Source organism: Nycticebus coucang, chromosome 7 (genome assembly GCF_027406575.1).
Source record: "Nycticebus coucang isolate mNycCou1 chromosome 7, mNycCou1.pri, whole genome shotgun sequence".
Lineage (NCBI taxonomy): Eukaryota > Metazoa > Chordata > Mammalia > Primates > Lorisidae > Nycticebus > Nycticebus coucang.
Window position 1 is genome coordinate 70,154,114 of NC_069786.1, and position 19,337 is coordinate 70,173,450.

Sequence of the window (19,337 nt, forward strand, 5' to 3'; positions counted from 1 at the left end):
AAAGAAAATTTAAACAATGGTTATCTGGTTATCTCTGGGCAGCTCAGACATCATGTTCAATCTTCTGTGATCTTATTTTCTCAATATTTATCAACTTAACCTCCTTGACAGCTACTCTTCTTCCACTGTTCTTTTCCCAAGGTTCAGTCATTAGCTCAGATTCCCATAGTCTGAAAACCCTCAACTGTCACTCATTTCTTTTTACTTTTTCTGGGGGAAAAGGCCTGTAAATACAAGAAAGATTAGAAATCACTGATAAAAATAAAATTCTCAACTCCTTTGCAATTTAACATCCCCCTTTGAAAACTCTTCCCTTCCACCCCTCATAAATTCCCCTAATGCCCATAATACACCATACAGTATTCACCCTCTTCTAGGTTTCTACAACTCTTTATATCTGCCACATTATATTTGATTATAAGCCAATCTATCTAAGGGGGCAAATAATACATTTTTGTCTCCAACACTAAACACTAAAAAATGATGTCACTAAAATGCCAAATTTGTTCCCAAAGTATTAATCAACTTATGTGTCTTGTGGTCCTTGTCAGACAAGAGAAAACTTACGTGCTCATTCATAGCAGCAAGGTTTATACATACTATTTAGTGCAACAAATGATTCTTTTAATTAAAAACTTACAAACATTAAATTCTTATCATGTAATTAAAACTGAAAACCAAATTTACTAATAGGCAGCACGACTAACTTGACGACTAACTTGTCAACTTACATATTTCAAAACTAAGTGTATTCCATAATTATTTAATCTCAAACACTATTGAATAAAAATCTTTAGTAAGACAAAAACTTTGGGATCCTGAGTAGGCAGTACAAGGTTTTACTACAGACTAGGATAGCAGTTCTCAACCTGTGGGTCTGGACTTACGGGACTGTATTAAAGGGCCAAGGCATTAGTAAAGTTGAGAACCACTGACCTAGGAGGATGTTTCTCCATTTTAACAGATTCTAACACAGAAGCATTTATCAAAGCTACTTGAGGAGCTGTTTCAAAACATACATGTACTCCATACCCAGAGATCTTTAGTGGGTCTAGGATAAGACCAGGCCTATGGATTTTTAAAAATGCTCCCCAGTATTTTTTGATGAACAATACTAGTTAAGAACTATTTTGTATATTTGACATGCTTTCAACTTAACTATGTATATATACATCTGTCTCAAGCATTTTTATTACTTTGAAAAATCTAAGTATTTATGGGCACTTGACTTTTGTCAATAGGCGTAGCTCCTTTAAAGGGTTATTTTTAGTTAAATTATTAAGTCTCCATCTACGAAAATGAGATGCTTTTCTGTAATATTTTCTTTAATTTGAGGCACAGCATACAGACAATCCAGTCTGTGTGAGTATGTTACAATATGATTTGTATATAAATACACTGAATATACAATGACTCTAGCCTTTACAAAAATAGACAAATCACCTTAAAAAGTATACTTACGCTGAGAAAGATTATATTCATATATAATAGGTTTCTTAACTATAAAATATTTTAAGAGTAAATATTCAAATATTAAGTTTCCAGAGGATTCAACATGTTAAATGTAAAAATGGAAATATTTAAAATCACCTACATTGAGATTAATAAAGTGCACTAATACACGCATATTCCTAAAGGGCACTCAAAAAATCTAAAAACTTAAATTGTCTTCAAGACTACTTCCTTCATTGCACTCATTCTATAAAAACTGATAAAATATGCTTGCAAGCTTACGGATCAAAAATGCTCTAAAAACTTATGTAAAAATTCAAAATTACTGGCTCAGCGCCTGTGGCTCAAGCAGCTCAGGCGCCAGCCACATACACCTGAGCTGGCGTGTTCGAATCTAGCCTGGGCCCGCCAAACAACAAAGACAGCTGCAACAAAAAATAGCCAAGTGTTGTGGCAGGCGCCTGTAGTCCCAGCTACTTGGGAGGTGGAGGCAGGAGAATCGCTTGAGCCCAGGAGTTGGAAGCTGCTGTGAGCTGTGATGCCACGGCACTCTACCCAGTAGGACAGCTCTTGAGGCTCCGTCTCAAAAAAAAAAAAAAAAAAATTCAAGATTACTTAAAAACATCTCTACTAACATGCTAAAATGGCTTACTCTCCTGACTTAATGGGCATTATGCTCAAGTGAGTAACCTTCTCACCTAATTCTTTTCACACAATCTTGAATAATAAAAAATTCTATAAATTTTCTAAAGGAGTTTTAAAATTCAAAATCTAGTCCTTGTAACTTTAAAATGATCATAAATTCTATCAATTCATTCTATAATTCCAAGTGATATTTCCTATTTCACATCAAAAGCTTACGTTTCACAATCAGAAAAATGCCCATGTTTATACATGTGTCTATATTTATCCAATGTATTCAAAGATATTACTAACAATGTCAGATTAAGCTTGAAAACTGGACAACAGAAATATTTACCCCCACTGTAATGCATGTGAAAAGGAATTTGATTTTTACTTTGAAATATCTAATACAATAGTATTCTTAATATTCTGCTGTTCTTTTCTTTCCTTCTATCCCACCTTTATCGTAATTAGACACACAAACTCAAAACAGGACCTTTTTATTAACTCCTGACACAGTTACCAAAATTTGTTTTATGTTATCATTTTCTAGACTCAGGTCTTTGATAAATCAAAACACTCTGTGTTGCTTTCAAAGGTGAAATACAAAGTTTTGCAAAATAGCATTGATAAAATTGGTATGAATCAATGTGGGCTAAGGTTTTTTTCAAAAATAGTATTTAATATTACATTTATTATTAAAATTATAAGCTCATTCTTAGTAAACTGCCAGTGCCTCTATATATCTCTTTTAAAATAAATATACCTGTTTACATTTTAATATCTGAAATCAAGGTTCTGAAAATAAAAGGCTAAGGTGAAGAAAAATAAAACACAGATTTTTACCCCATACCACTGCAATATTTTAAATGCACAGGAATACAACAAACTCAAAAGGAAAAAAAAATAGTGTTTTATTAACTACCACACTGTTATAATACACTTTAAACGTACAATAAGGTAGCCTTTAAATTTGAGGTGGTCTTAAGAATAATGAACAGAATTCCAAATTTTTGCAATAGGTGAACTGCTGCAGTTATAGGTGTATACATTTATGAAAATTGTATAGCGCTTACAAGACGAGCAATGTAACTTTATTTTGTACATTTCTTTAAATTGAAAATATAAACATTAATTAAAAAATAAAAAGAAAATACAGCGTAATAAAAAACATACGTTTCTCAATTAAATGTAATGGATACATATAAATTTTAAGGGAAGAAGCAAGAAAGGAAAATGATTGATATTTAAGTGCAGATTGACTACCTAGACAAAAAAAAAAAAAAAATAAAAGACTTAAAAAAAATATCATAAAACCTCTAGTTTTCTATGACTAATATCCATATGGTTGGAGTATCGTCACTATGGAAGTGATTTTGTTATGTTTGCATATGTTATACTTTACTGGTAATTTACATGATGGCTTTTAAGGCCCTGGCAGACATGGTTTTTGGAAACAAGATTGGATAAAAATCACTGCTAAGACGCAATACAGCTTATTTTTTTGGTCCTCCAATAATCAAAAAAGGGGTAATTCACTATAACATTTTCTTACCACCCAAATGCCTCAACCTATACATTTTAAACTTTTTTAAACATTGGTTATATTGCCCAACTTCATTATTGAAAGAATATTAACAAGACATTATTTTGGCAAATTAAATCTTAAACATGGCTTTTCAAGAGGATTTAAAAGGTGACTATCCCTAGAGTTCCATGTTAAAATGTAGTTTTCAAAATCTTACAAGAGTAATGCTTAAAATATTGTACATAGTTAACCTAATTAAAATAATTAGCTTCAAAATGACAAATTGATAAGCTAAGTAAAGCCTACACTATGTAACATTTGCTTGGAAACTTGATTTGTCAGTTATGCATAATAAAAATTCCAGTCATCAAGAAAATTACAAAAATTTTTTTTTATCATAACATGATTTCTTTCACCCACCAACTTTTTTATCTTACAATAGATAAATACCAACATGTTCTCATTTTTACACTAAACCACACAGGATTGATGCATTTGGTTAGACTACCATTCGCATTGTTAAATTCAATTTTCTCTTATATAACTTGGTAAAATTTCATTTCTTCTAGATTCCCAAAGTACCTACAAAACCCATGCAATTTTACCATTTTTTAATATACTATGGAATATCATACAAAGTAAGGCATTTCAGTGTCATGTATAACCAAGTTACTGTCAATCCAAAAATTTTTGCACATCAATAAAAAGATATCTAAGAACTTAGGAACAATATTCTTCTCACTACTGTATAAAAATAACCACAATGAATAAGTATTTGTGTAATATTTACTCCATTGTCTCATTTCCAGAAACTGTGACAAGCTGTAAAGGTATTTCAGTGTTGGTAAGGATATCTTGATTGCTGGTGGCGGAAGTATTAACAGTTCCTATCCCTGAAACAGAACCTTGTTGAATGTTTGCAAGGATAAGTGTTGTTCCTCCTGCAGTAATCAAAGTATCATCTCGCGCAGCTTCCACAGATGCCAGCACTGCACTGCTAGAATGAATACCTTTTTTATTCTGATGTGTTTTAATATGTTTGGCAAGGTGGTCACTTCTCATAAAGCGTTTTGAACATTCTGGACAAACAAATTTCTTCTCACCTGTTAAGAAAAAAATTAATTCACTTACTGTTTAAAATTCAACTTTAATGAATCAATCATATCCCTCAAAAACAGAAAGTAAGCCAACACTGAAGGCTGAGAATAAGTAGGATTCTATTAAAAAAAGTTTTATGAAATGCCCCTGCAAGATTTTTCTTATTCAATATTTCTGCTCAAAATAAATGTCATCTTTACTTTTTGACAAAATGCAATCTTCAAACATGTATTACAGGACAGACTGATACTCAAATAAGACTTTAATAACTCAACTATGCCAAGAGTTTGTTTTCAAACACCTGTGTTAAGACACCAGCTAAAAAATGATCATCTGTTACACACTGCTTTAAAGCCTAAATAAAAGTACATCCTTTCAAGCTACAATTAATTAATACGTCATGTCTAGGATATTAAACTTTTAACTCTTACATATGAATTCAAGTAATAGCAGAGTACTTAAACACACCAGCTTCAGGTCCACTAAGCGTTAAGTAATCCCAAGAAGCATAACAAAGATAGCCAGCTAACTGGATTTCAGTTGGAATAATCAAGAGCCAGTGTAATATATCAAGATGTTGAAGTTTTAAAGACCCTAATACCTAAATTTTCTTTGCCGGCATGAATAAAACAATTTTATATACAAAAAAACAGACTGAACTTCTATCATGTTGAAGACCTACTATGTAAGAGGATTACTGGAAGATAAAAGGCCAACCTAAAAGGAATTCAGAGAGAAAATCAATAATCTAGATAATATTTTCTTAGTTTTTTCTTCAAACATGTCTTACCCTATCTCTTTCTTATTCCAGCACCCTAATACTGTAGGTTGGTCCTTACCAGATCTCATGTGGGACCACATGGCAAATGACATCCCAGTCTCATCATCTCATTCCAACAAATCGATTCCAAATACTTCTTCCTGAACACCATTTTATTGCTGTATAAAACCTTACCATTGTACTAAGTGATCAGAGAATGCATGGGTAGCCTGCAGGTAACTGAACAGTTTAGATGCTCTACTACCTAATTTACAAGGACCTCTATAAAGGGCCTCAATTCTACTTAACAGAAATGGGTTACATAAAATCTCACCCATTTATACCATCACAAAATGTTTTTTCACCTCTTCTATTAACATATCACCATATTTCTATGGAAGTATTATATTTTCTAGTTTCTCCTAGAACATCAGTCCTGAGAGATGTTCCATGGCAAGCAGCACAATAATCACACAAGATTGGGAAATGCTGCTATACACCTTACATCTCCCACTTACAGATGCAGGATTTTCATCTAGCATTCAATTTAAAGGTCGAAGAGGTACTGCCTTGAAAGTACTTGTACCCTCCTTTAACCCACTGTCTCTCATACTTACTTGATCACAGACCTTTTTTTCCTTTTTATATTATTTCTTTCTATAACCTGATCAAATTCCACTGAGGAAAATTCTGTTATAGGGTCATCTTGAGATCTACTATCCCCAAACTAACTTAACTGCTTAAATGATTATCTCTAGGGCGGTGCCTGTGGCTCAGTGAGTAGGGCGCCGGCCCCATATACCAAGGATGGAGGGTTCAAACCCAGCCCCGGCCAAACTACAACAACAACAACAACAAAAAAAAAAATAGCCGGGTGTTGTGGCAGGCGCCTGGAGTCCCAGCTACTCAGGAGGCTGAGGCAAGAGAATCGTCTAAGCCCAAGAACTAGAGGTTGCTGTGAGCTGTGATACCACAGCACTCTACTGAGGGCAACAAAAGTGAGACTGTCTCTAAAAAAAAAAAAAAAAATTATCTCTAATTGTCAGCATATTCAGCACCACAACTACAACACAACTTGTTTTATTTCATTATCTACTGAATTGTTGCAGTTTCATGCAAGTTCATCTCATCTGTTTAGCTACCCAATGAAACAGAAAGGAACTAAAACAAGTAGAGCATCTGTGTACTGCTACATATCTCACAGGTTATTCCATATAATATTTAAAAACAAAATGGGAGTTAAATAGCATCAGAGACAGTATATGTGCTTAATCTAATAACGAACTTAGACTGGAAGCCAGATGACTTCAAAATCCATCCTCCAAAATCCATTTCACCATATTTCTTGTAAGCTCTCTGGAGATTGCAAATATATGTTTTTCAATTCTCTAGTATTTAGACTGATAAATACTTTTTATTGCTTACATGGTAACAGAAGAAAACTATCTCTAAGTTATATTAACTTAGGCTTTAGTTCGGATCAGTCCTAGGACCATTTCATAAAACAACCTCACAACACTATGTACAACTAATACAATGGAAGAGTCTTAATATCAACAATGCCTTGGTCATCCCTCAGCACAAACTCTTTCTCTTACCTCACTGATAGTAAAATAATAGAAAAAGTGAAATGCCCAAATTTATCAGAAAAAAGGGATTATTCTCTGTTACAATGTTAAGGAAGAAGAAAAATGTTAACAAGTAAACAATACTATAACTGTGACTTCAGATTTACAGTGTCATAGGCTGGGCATGTTGCCTCACTCCTGTAATCCTAGCACTTTGGGAGGCTGAGGTGGGTAGAATGCTTGAGCTCAGGAGTTTGAGACCAGCCTGAGCCAGAGAGAGAGAGCCTGCCGGGCATTAGAAATAGAAAATAGGGGCGGCGCCTGTGGCTCAGTGAGTGGGGCGCCGGCCCCATATGCCGAGGGTGGCGGGTTCAAACCCAGCCCCGGCCAAACTGCAACCAAAAAATAGCCGGGCGTTGTGGCGGGCGCCTGTAGTCCCAGCTACTCGGGAGGCTGAGGCAAGAGAATCGCTTAAGCCCAGGAGTTGGAGGTTGCTGTGAGCCGTGTGACGCCACGGCACTCTACCCGAGGGTGGTACAGTGAGACTCTGTCTCTACAAAAAAAAGACAAAAAAAAAAAAAAAAAAAAGAAATAGAAAATAGGGCGGCGCCTGTGGCTCAACGGGTAGGGCGCCGGTCCCATATGCCGGAGGTGGCGGGTTCAAGCCCAGCCCCGGCCAAAAATAAAAAAAATAAAAAAAATAAAAAAGAAATAGAAAATAGCCAGGCATTGTGGAGGGCACCTGTAGTCCCAGAGACTTAGAAGGCTGAGGCAAGAGAATCACTTGAGCCCAAGAGTTTGAAGTTGCTGTGAGCTATGATGCTATAGCGCTCTACCAAGGGCAACGAAGTGAAACTCTGTATCAAAAAAAAAATAAAAATAAAGATTTTCAATGTCTACAAGCCATAGTGACTTGTTCGTTGGGATTAGTGTTATTTTAAATTTGTATTACTAAAGGTAAAAAATGTGATGTAATTCACTGTATTTTAAATATTCAGTTCAGTAAGGTATGCTAAAAAAAAATGGTAGTTAGGTAGCCCTATAATTCATTTTTGTCTGTTAAAAGTAAATTGTAGTAACCTGTATGTGTTCTTCTGTGCCTCTGTAATTCATCACTTCGAGTAAATCTTTTACCACAGAACATCCAGTTACAAATAAAAGGGCGCTCTCCAGAATGCCAACGCAGATGAGCTCTCAAATGTGAAGTCTTCCCATAGACTTTACCACATCCTGGTATATGACAAATGTGTTGCTTCTTTTTCCCAAGATTGGTACCTCTAAAAAACACACAGAATAATATATACTTACATGAAAATATTCAACTGGATATTAGCACTTTTATATCTCCACGTTGAGTTTCAAACAGAAAATATTACCACCATGAGGTCAAACAGAAACCAAAACCATTTAATATCTATTTAAACGAAAATGTATACCAAGTGTATATGTTTTACATATTAATTTTACTCTAGAATTAATGACTGCTATTCAAATGTAAATATGCTCAAGAAATATGTAATTAAAAGGACATTTCATACATTAAAAAATGTACAATAAAACTACTTTATTATTCTGTCAGAACCATTCACAAATTATATGCATAAGCCTAATTAATCCATTTAAGTTTAACTGTATGGGTAACTAAACTGTCTTTATTCAAAAGTCATGTCAGATAATTAAAAATATATTTAAACCAAAGAATAAATGCAAAACTGATCACAGGTACAACTAAAAAAGGTAGATAGGTAGCTAAGGAGACTTTAAATTAAAAGGATTTAGACATATTTACTCACATATTTGTATGGCCACACCCTAAATATGTAACAACTTAGATAAAGATTTTTTTTTTTTTTTTTTTTTTTTGGAGACAGAGCCTCAAGCTGTTGCCTGGGTAGAGGGCCGTGGCATCACAGCTCACAGCAACCTCAAACTCTTGGGCTTAAGTGATTCTCTTGCCTCCACCTCCCAAGTATCTGGGACTTACAGGCGCCTGTCACAATGCCCGGCTATTCTTTGGTTGCAGCCATCATTGTTGTTTGGCAGGCCCGAGCTGGATTCGAACCCGCCAGCTCAGGTGTACGTGGCTGGTGCCTTAGCCACTTGAGCGACAGGCGCCAAGCCTGGACAAAGATTTTTAATCAAGCTATCTATGAGTTTAACTCCATCATCATTTACAAATCAAAATTACCTTTACAGTTAAAATTTCCCTTATATTTTATTGTACCCTCAATGAATCCCCAACAATAAAAAAAAAAAAAAATTTCCCTTATATTAACCATGCAAAAGACACCCCAGATCATATACAAATTTCTTTCATATTAACCATGTAATAGCTATCCAAAATCACACACAAGAGATATATTAAAATACAGTTTTCTCTACAGTGCAAAATTTGATATTTTTTACATTTCAGTATTTGCTACCAAGAAGAGTTTGGAAAATATGTGATTAGATGGGTGAACACAGGCAACTTAGCCTAAGCAAGAAGAAAAATTTTCTGATTCCAGAACTGACATTCAAATAGTATTAAATGTTACAGAAAATGTCTTTTTCTCAAGCTTTTAAAACAAAGAACCCAGGGCTAGTTACTAAATAAAAATAAGTTTTTTTAAAGACATGACACTTTGAGACACAACAATTATCTAAATATTATATAAACTTTACAATGTTTCTCTGAAATTAAAAAAGAAAAAAGCACATTTAACCCCCTCCCCAACTCCCCTTCCCCCCCAATCTCACAGTCTAGGTGGTAGCCTGTAAACCTTCTACAGCCTTTATAAATCCTCTGTATACAACACACCTATCATTTTTCAAATTTTACTGGAAAAATGCATATTTCCCCACATTTATATTTTAATGTACTCACACTCAGTAGCATGTGAAATTGCCATAGGACAAACAGTGCTAAACGGTGCAGTGCTGGCTGTTAGATGCCATAGGTGTTCTGAACAGGGAGACATCAATGTGGGCTCCAGTAGTTAGAGAAGGCTTCGTGGAGGAGGTGGATAGGATTTAGATAGAAAGGAGGGAAGGCATTCCAGGCAGAGGAATAGCATAAGTAAAGACAAGGAGGAGTCATGCTGTTGTCTCAAGGGCAAGGATGTCATAATCTAACACAATTCTAGTTTCTGCTCCACTCCACCCCCAATTTCTACAACTCTCTTCAAAGAGCTGAGTTGAGTGAAACAGGTTTTTCTGGCACACTTGCAATGCCAAAGTCTTATTAACCAAAGCCAAAATTTAGATTTTTGAACTTATTCTTCAATAGCCCTAAGAAAATCAGCAATGTTTGTGGCTATTGGTGTAAAAACCAATTTTACATATTGTGTTCACCATAGCAATTTCACAGAGAATCCATTCAGTTCACTTGTGTTCCTATGACTTCTTGCCTCTCCTCTAGGGTCTACCGCTCAGGCCAACAATGCACTTTTATATACTCAAAAGTGCTATTTCACAAAGCACAAGACCGTAACTAATGGCAATAAATCTGGCTTCTCAAAAATATACGCAGCTAGGGAAAGTTATTTTTAATTGAATTATAAGGAAACAGGAGAAATATTCCTTATTTGAAAAAAGTAAAGAAAGAAAAACAGGGAGTAGGGTCACATACAACTATATAACTTAAGGGAAAAACTTAAGGCTCTAGTCCAAGTTTCTATTTAAAAAGGAAATCCGATTCAAGATAAAATATAGATACACTCAATACATATTTTATAGCATATCATCTTAAGGGAAAGAAATCAAGTGAATTTTTCAACGAACTTCAGGTAAGAAAAAATTTAGTTATAAATTTTCTTCCTGATTAACGTAACTATACCACTAATACCCTATTATACTAATACCTGGAAAAACTAACACTTTCAAGTTTCTATTCTTGAGTACCTAAACTTGTTCCCAAACAATTTTATAATGCCATGGTAGAATGACTATAAATAAAGCTAAACTGTAGGCAAAAAAACTAAAAGAAGTTTAAGTCCAGTCTCTTTTGCTCAGGTAGGAAAAAGTGGACACAAATTGAAATGCTGACAAAGAAAATAGATTTTGCATAATAATTTTAAAAATACACTTTAGGCATAATTGAAACAAAATCTATATATCAACAGTGCCTCTAGAATTTACTTCATTACAATTATTTGCTGCTTTCACTCCATGAAAGAGTCTCAGAAGGCTGTTTTTGCTCAATAAATATTGGTTAGTTAACCTTATTCAAAACATAAGCAAATAAATTTCTCTAAATATAAATGAAGTTAGTTCTCTAAAAATGCCAACTTGCCTATATCTTTTTTATTAAAGAAATGGTGAGGGAAAAAGGCCAACATTCTAAACAAAATTTTAAGTATCACTTTTCCCTCATCTTTGCAGAACACTTTAGAGTATTTTGAATTTACAACACGTTATGCTTCTTTGTCATTTATACAAGTGCACCTATCATGCATATACTATTTGAATTTTGTTCAAACAAGCTCTAAGAAACAATATAGCTTCTTTCTTTTATTTATTTATTATTATTATTTTTTTTTTTGGAGACAGAGTCTCAAGCTGTTGCCCTGAGTAGAGTAATGTGGAGTCACAGCTCACAGCAACCTCCAACTCCTGGGCTTAAGCGATTCTCTTGCCTCAGCCTCCCAAGTAGCTGGGACTACAGGCGCCCGCCACAACGCCCGGCTATTTTTTGGTTGCAGTTGTCATTGCTGCTTAGCAGGCTTGGGCCAGGTCCGAACCCACCACCTGAGGTGTATGTGGCAGCACCCTGCCAACTGAGCTACAGGCATTGCCTATATAGCTTCTTTCTTTCTGTGCTTAAATAAAGTGCAAGTTATAGGTGAAGGAATTTTTTTCTTTACTTGTATATTATTAGTATATTCTGCAAACCAATGACATAAATCTCAAGGCAATGTGAACTGGGGGAAAAAATGTGAACATATGACAGTTACATAAATGAACGGATTCACAAGACATCAACAGTTCACTGAAGAAATTTTTAAGCCCAGCATGTTGGCTCACACCTGTAATCCTAGCACTCTGAAAGGCCGAGGGAGGTGGATGGCTTGAGCTCAGGAGTTCGAGACCAGCCTGAACAAGAGACCCAGTCTCTAAAACTAGCAAGCTGTTGCGGTGGGCACCTGTAGTCCCAGCTACTCTGGAGGGTAAGGCAAGAGAATAACTTAAGCCTAAGAGGTTGAGGTTGCTGTGAGTTATGATGCCATGGCACAAAGTGAGACTATCTCAAAAAAAAAAAAAAAATTGTTTTTAATGGCAAAATACCATACCAAAAAATGTTCTACCTCACCAAGCAATAAAAAAAAATACTAAGATAATATTGAGGTATTATTTTTCACCTGTCAGACTTTAAAAGATTTAAGAAAATGATAAAATCCATTGTTGACAAGGGTGCAGGAAACCAGATACCCTCACACTCTGCTGGTCAGAATAGACACTGCCCTTTCTAGCAGACAATTCCCTTTGACCCAGCAATTCTACTTCTGCCAATTTATACTAATAACCAGACAAATGTTCAGACACATGTGTAAAGATTATGATAATAAACTCCCAACAAAAGATGTTAAATTGTTATACATTCATACAATAGAAAACTATATTATATAGCCATGAAAAAATGATACAGACTACATAGACTTGGAAATATGATCACAAAAATTCTCAAAACAAGAATAGACATGAAAAACACTGAGAATAAGATGACTCCACTTTCAAATAGACATAACATCTGGAAGGATATGTAAAAAAAAAAAGTTACTGTGTTTATCCTGAAGCAGGATAGGATTTGGATGTCTTTAAACACCTCCATGTTTCCAAATTTTTATGAGCACATGTGTTAGTTTAATAAATTAAAAGATGTTCATTTTAAAAGAGTAAGTGAAGCATGGACTAGACCTCAATGTCTACATCAATTTGACTTCCATAAATAATTTATTTTAAAGATCCTCTAGATTGAGAATAACTTTCAGAAAAGTTATTGCCTAGACAGAATTTCAATTTTAATTGACCAAAATATGTCAAAGAACAAGTAAAATTTTAAATAATTCAATAATTACAATAAATACAAAAACAGGCATCAGATACAGATCCATTTAGGAATAAATATAAGTTAATTGTTAAGGCTCTGGAGTAAGAAACTAGGTCCAAATCTCAGATGTCTGTGCTCTTTTAACCTCTCTCTGTTACATTTACAAGACTGTCTAGAGCACAGTAAGCTCTCAATGTTAGCATTTATTAGCCATCATCACTATCATCGTCATTGCAAAAGGCCTGGCCAATGTGCAAATTAGCTAATAAAACCAAAGGCAGATAGATTCTATGAGAGCAAGTTTGTTAATTGTGTTAATAGTGTACTTTGTCTACTTCAACAGGACATTTCTTAGCGTAGGTAGTTATATTGAGACCTTTTACCATGAGCTAGGGTTTGTTTTAGTATGGCTTTAGAATTCTATCAAGTTTTGCTCTATGTATTTCTAAGCCACATATAAAGGTACCATGACTATTAAATCTTCTTAGTGGAGGCCAAGAGTTCATGCCTGTAATCCTAGCACTCTAGGAGGCTGAGGTAGGTGGACTGCTTGAGCTTAAGAGTTTGAGACCAGCCTGAGCAAGAGCAAGACCCCATCTTTACTTTAAAAAAAAAAAGCCAGGCATTGCGGCAGGTGCCTGTAGTCCCAGCAAATACTCCGGAAACTGAGGAAAGAGGATCCTTTAAGTCCAAAGAAAGAGTTTGAGGTTGCTGTGAGCTATGATAATGGCAGTCTACCCAAGTAGGGCGACAGAGTGAGACTCTGTCTCAAAAAATAAAGAAACAAACAAACAAATCTCTTGGTGGAAACTTCATACTAAAAAAATACACATATATCCTCTCCAACTAAGGCTCTTCACTTTAATCCTACCTTGTTTGATGCTAACATTGCTATCCATGTTTTCTTTTATTTAATATTTGCCTAGTAAGTCTTTTTCCATTCCTCAGCTTCAACATTCCTGTAACAATTATTTGAGATGTTTTTTATAATCAACATCAGATGGATTTTATGTTTTTAAAAAATACAATCTGAGCCTTAATCTCTTATTAAGCTGAATTTATCTACATCTAACTACTGAACATCCTTTATTATTCTGTCTAAATGTATTTTTTTAAAACAGTGAAATATTACAATCCCATTTTTTAAAACATTTTATCTATTCAGGCTTATTTTGTACTTCTGTTGAAAAATGGAAGTGTTTATCAACTCTTCTTGAACCTCTTATTTTTACATAACTGCTATTCTCAACCTAAGAATCAACTTTTTATATGTATTAAGGCAAATTTCACTGCTGTTAGTTTGCAAATAGGCTTATTTCTGTTATGGGCCTATCAAATGGTATCTATTACACTTGTTCAAAAAAAGTAAACTAGTAAGTTTAGTTTAAATGGCATTTAAATCTGAAAATTGAATTTCATGTATTTTGTTCTCTAACTTCAGCCACACTCACACAGACACACATCCAAAATGATCATGTAATGAATAATATCTCATAATTAACATGGCATGCAGTATTTCAAAAATAAGGGTGATAATATTAGCGCTCTTAAAAAAAAAGGTATGTTTCATGTGTGCATACCTCCCACCACCTTCTTTACAGTTGGGACAGGTGCAAGCTACCCTCCGCAGTCTTTTTCCTTCTTGATGTTGTTGGTCCCCTTCTTCATCCACCACCTGTACTCTTAAGTGTGTTAGATCATTGGTATTCAATGTAGAATCACCACTGAGCTGCCACTCTTCAGGATCAGGTTCTTCTTCCTTAATCCTAATATCTGAAGGAAAAAAAACAAATACAGATGAGAAGCAGTCCACTGGCCCAAAAAGACAAGAGATCTGAAACTCTCTAAGATAAAGTGAATATTATGTGGAAATCAAAAGTCATCTGCTAGTGGAGCTTAATCACTGCTCTTCACCGTGTCTCATTCCTTTCAAAACAGGCTATTTTATTCTAAATATCAGAGATTAAGCCAAAAAGGGAATAAAGCCAACATGAAAGCTTACTTTTTTAAGGATTCAATAAGAAAAGCAGGTAATATTTTCTGACCAAGCTGAGTCACAGCCTAGAACTTCAATTATAGTTGTTCAATTAGTTAATAAATCCAATGATCAATTCAGACTAGAACAAATGCTAATGCTTTTAATCTCTACTTCACAATTTCCATGTATTATGCCTATCTACAGGCACTATATGAATGCAAATAAAGGTAGAATTCACTTGAAACTATTGCAAACTTAAGCTTTAAAGCCAATCATTATTAAAATATCTGTAATAGCCAAAACAGTACTGTATAACAGCAGTTCTCAGTCTGTGGGTTGTGACCCACAGGAACTGTATTAAAGGGCTGCGGCATTAGGAAGGTTGAGAACCACTGCTGTAGAAGGCGGTATAGAAGTATGGAATAGTTTTTATTTTCAAGGAGTTTTATCATAAACCAGACTGGGAAACAAAATGAGCATGCAATGGTGAAAAAAGTGAATATGGCAGGAAGTTGTGTCATTTTTTTTGCAGAGCCAAACATCCTTATTTGTCAATATAATTGTCCAAGTGAAACTAAGAAATCGATTGAGGTTATTTTAATTTCAGAAAACTAAATTTTTTTTTTTTAGGAACAATAAATGATGCAGAATAATGACTCTATAACTATCTTTGGTAAAACAGAAATTCCCACAAATCTTGATTTAACAGACATTAACTAAAAATATTATTTCAGACCTATATTAGTCACTAATACTCAGGACAAAATTAACCTTGAAAATCAAATATGACTAATAACTCCTAAATTTATACTAATAAAAACTAGAATGTATAACCAACAATCAAAAAAACTGCCTCAAACAGCTTAAAACTAGTTTACCAGAACAACCACATCAAGAATCAAGGGAAAAACTGGAACAACAGGGTAGATGGTAGTGCCATTTATTGAGAGAGAAGTACTGGAAAAGTTCTAGATGGAAAAGGACAGTTAGTAAGTTCAAGGTTTAAAGTCACTGAGTTTTAACTGTTTGTGAGACATACAAATAAAAAGGCTGGACTTACAGGTTTGGTGCCCAGAGAGAAATGTGCGCTAGACACAGAGAGGTGAGAGTTATCAATGTACAGTCATAAAGTTCGTGGGCAATTTAAAATTGCACACCATTTTAAATTCCAAACAAACTTTATGACCACCCTGAAGATATAGGAAGAAGCCCAGCCAAAGAAGTAAATTACATTACTCAGAGATGAGAAGGTGACCTAGGAAGACCAAAAACATTTAAGGTGAGATGAGAGCAGCTAGGAAAATGTGCCACCGTAAAAGAAAAGGAAAAAAATGTGTTTCAAGAAAGGAAGTAGAGAACATCAAATGCAGATGAATTAAGAAACTAACTAAAAAATGAATGAGAAGTGAGAAAGCACTGATAACAAATACAGACAACTTTTTCAAAAAGACTGGATGATAAAGATATAGAAAGAAACAAGATTGTAGAAGCTAAAGAACATACAAAGGCAAGGGGGACAGGTAGTTGTATGGAAAGATAGAAAAGATAATAAACAATGTTTCAATGCTTAGGAGAAAGACCCACCACAAAGGAAGATGCTAAAAAACATAGGATAAAGCCAGGAGATGACAATCCCTTGAAGGTTTAGCTGATAGAACACAGCCATCCTTTCCTATTACACTGAGAAAGGAAAGTTAAGAGCACATTCTTTTATACAATAAATATTCATAATTATCCATTCTGGTGCCAGAATGCAGAGTGAATTTGATTTGATAACTGGAAATTAAGGGGATTCAATCTTTTGCTTCTATATTCTCAGTGAAGAAGTGAAGTAAGACTCAAGATGTGTATAAAACTGTTCCAGCTACACAGTAAGTCTTAACCTCTATTCCTTTATAATCAGGTACCCACCTGTATCGTCAAAATAATGCACAAATATTGCTCAAAATAGCGTTTATAAGTTGAATGAAAGAAAGCATATGGATATCTATACAAATTAGAAAATTCTGAATCTATAACATGTAATTTTTATCAGATTCTTTAAAGCTGTTCATTTTACAGTTTTTCAATCTTTTGAGTATTTAACATTATTGGTGACAGAACAGTAGGAAAATGGGGTGTGTGTGTGTGTGTGTGTGTGTGTGTGTGTGTGTGTGTGTGTGTGTGTGTGTGTGATACTAATATCAAGAATGAATGGCTGGGCATGGAGGTTCATACCTGCAAGCCCAGCACTTTGGGAGACTGAGATGGAAAAGACCACTGAGGCCAAGAAATAGTTATAGTCAACCTAATGCTCTGTCAACTTCAGGTGAGTCCTGCCAGTCCATTCCCAGCCTCTCAATCTCTTTCTCTAATTCATCTTCTACCCAGCTTCCCAAATTTTCTTCATGAGTAAAAATCTAATTGTACATCATTTTCCTAATTCAACACATCAATTCTCTATTTTATACAGATTAAGCCCAAATTCATTTATCTGGTATTCAAGAATGTTCTCAATCTAGCCTCAACCTGCTCCATCTTCAGCATTAAAACACTAAAATTTTCATCATTGTCAAAACATGTCCTCTCCCAATGTCACACCTTTGCAAATGCTACTTCTCTTGCCTTGACTATTTTCTAATTCTTTCGTTCTTCACCTAACCTCTATCTATCCTTCAAAACTAGTTCAAAAGTCAACCCCTTCGCGTATGCTTTATGGTAGATTTAGCTTTATTAGCTCATACTAATATCAAGAATGAATAGCCAGGAATTGGGGCTCGCACCTTTAGATAACAAATGCTTTATTCAGAAGTGCTCAGAAAATGCAATCTAACTAAATGAATAAACTTTCTTTAAAAGAACTTCCAACAGGCGGTGCCTGTGGCTCAGTCGGTAAGGTGCCGGCCCCATATACCGAGGGTGGCGGGTTCAAACCCGGCCTCAGCTAAACTGCAACCAAAAAATAGCTAGGCGCTGTGGTGGGTGCCTGTAGTCCCAGCTACTTGGGAGGCTGAGGCAAGAGAATCGCTTAAGCCCAGGAGTTGGAGGTTGCTGTGAGCTGTGTGATGCCATGGCACTCTACCGAGGGCGGTACAGTGAGACTCTGTCTCTACAAAAAAAAAAAAAAAAAAACTTCCAACATATGAATAATATACCTAGAAAAAATTTCAACCTCTATTTTTCTATGTTCCATCTATGTACAAAAAATACATAAAGTTTTTTTTGTAAAATTAAGTCACAGACATGACCAAAAGGTGATCACTAAAGACAAATTGCCCAACAGTGTTATACCCATTTTTAACCACTGAATTTACTCATACAAATCTGTGTATATTTTAGAATGCTCATTATAAAATTAATCTGGTAAATTCTAAATAATTCCCCTTTGCCAAATACGTAACAATTGAATACAGCTAGCTTAAAAATAAGTCATCAAAACCAGGCAGTCAAATTAAAATCTTTTCTTGACATCTTCACGTAGCTGATAGAAAAACATTTTTTTTTTTTTTGTAGAGACAGAGTCTCACTTTATGGCCCTCGGTAGAGTGCCATGGCCTCACACAGCTCACAGCAACCTCCAACTCCTGGGCTTAAGCGATTCTCTTGCCTCAGCCTCCCGAGTAGCTGGGACTACAGGCGCCCGCCACAACGCCCAGCTATTTTTTTTTTAGTTGCAGTTCGGCTGGGGCCGGGTTTGAACCCGCCATCCTCGGTATATGGGGCCGGCGCCTTACTGACTGAGCCACAGGCGCCGCCGAAAAACATTTTTTTTTTTTTTTTACCATGATGTATTGGTGTCCTACATGGTAACAATAGCTATTCTAGATACCTATAATGCTATTATTCTAGGTACCTTAAGAGAAGGTGAAGTAATAACCTATCAAAATGGCACGCAGAAGTATGCTAAGGTACTCAGCATTAAAAAATACCAGGAAAATAAAAATTTAACTCACAATGAAATGTATAATGATTACTATACACCCACAGAATGACTAAGTATTTTAGAACAGACTAAGCAAACTGTTGGTAAAGAACTGGAACTAAAACTCCCACAATAATAGTGAGTGTGTAAATCAGTACAACCACTTTGGGTAACTTTTCATCCATATCTTCTAAAACTGAAACTATGTATACACCATGGCCCAACAATTTCATACTCAGGTGTATACTCTATAGAAATGTGTATATGTGACACCAAACAACATGTACAAAATTCACAGCCACATTATTTGTAATTATTCTAAACTAGAAAAAGATCTATATATCTAGTAGTATTGGAATGGAAAAATAATACATTTGTAGATGTCATGTATAATAATATC

General features: G+C 34.9%; 1 protein-coding gene across 3 annotated transcripts in view; it reads right to left on the reverse strand.

Annotated features, from left to right (window-relative positions):
- Positions 1-2,969: 2,969 nt before the first annotated feature.
- Positions 2,970-19,337, reverse strand: part of SP3 (Sp3 transcription factor) — a 76,599-nt gene continuing 60,231 nt past the window's right edge. For 2 of the 3 annotated variants that reach the window (XM_053597185.1, XM_053597184.1), the window contains 3 exons: positions 14,639-14,831; positions 8,111-8,307; positions 2,970-4,707 (listed from right to left, as the gene is read on the reverse strand). In XM_053597185.1, the coding sequence (XP_053453160.1) occupies positions 4,391-4,707; positions 8,111-8,307; positions 14,639-14,831 (707 nt within the window). In that variant the 3' untranslated portion in view covers positions 2,970-4,390. Of the gene's footprint in view, positions 4,708-8,110; positions 8,308-9,803; positions 10,019-14,638; positions 14,832-19,337 lie in introns of those variants that run through there. The other variant, XM_053597186.1, reaches the window with a different exon arrangement.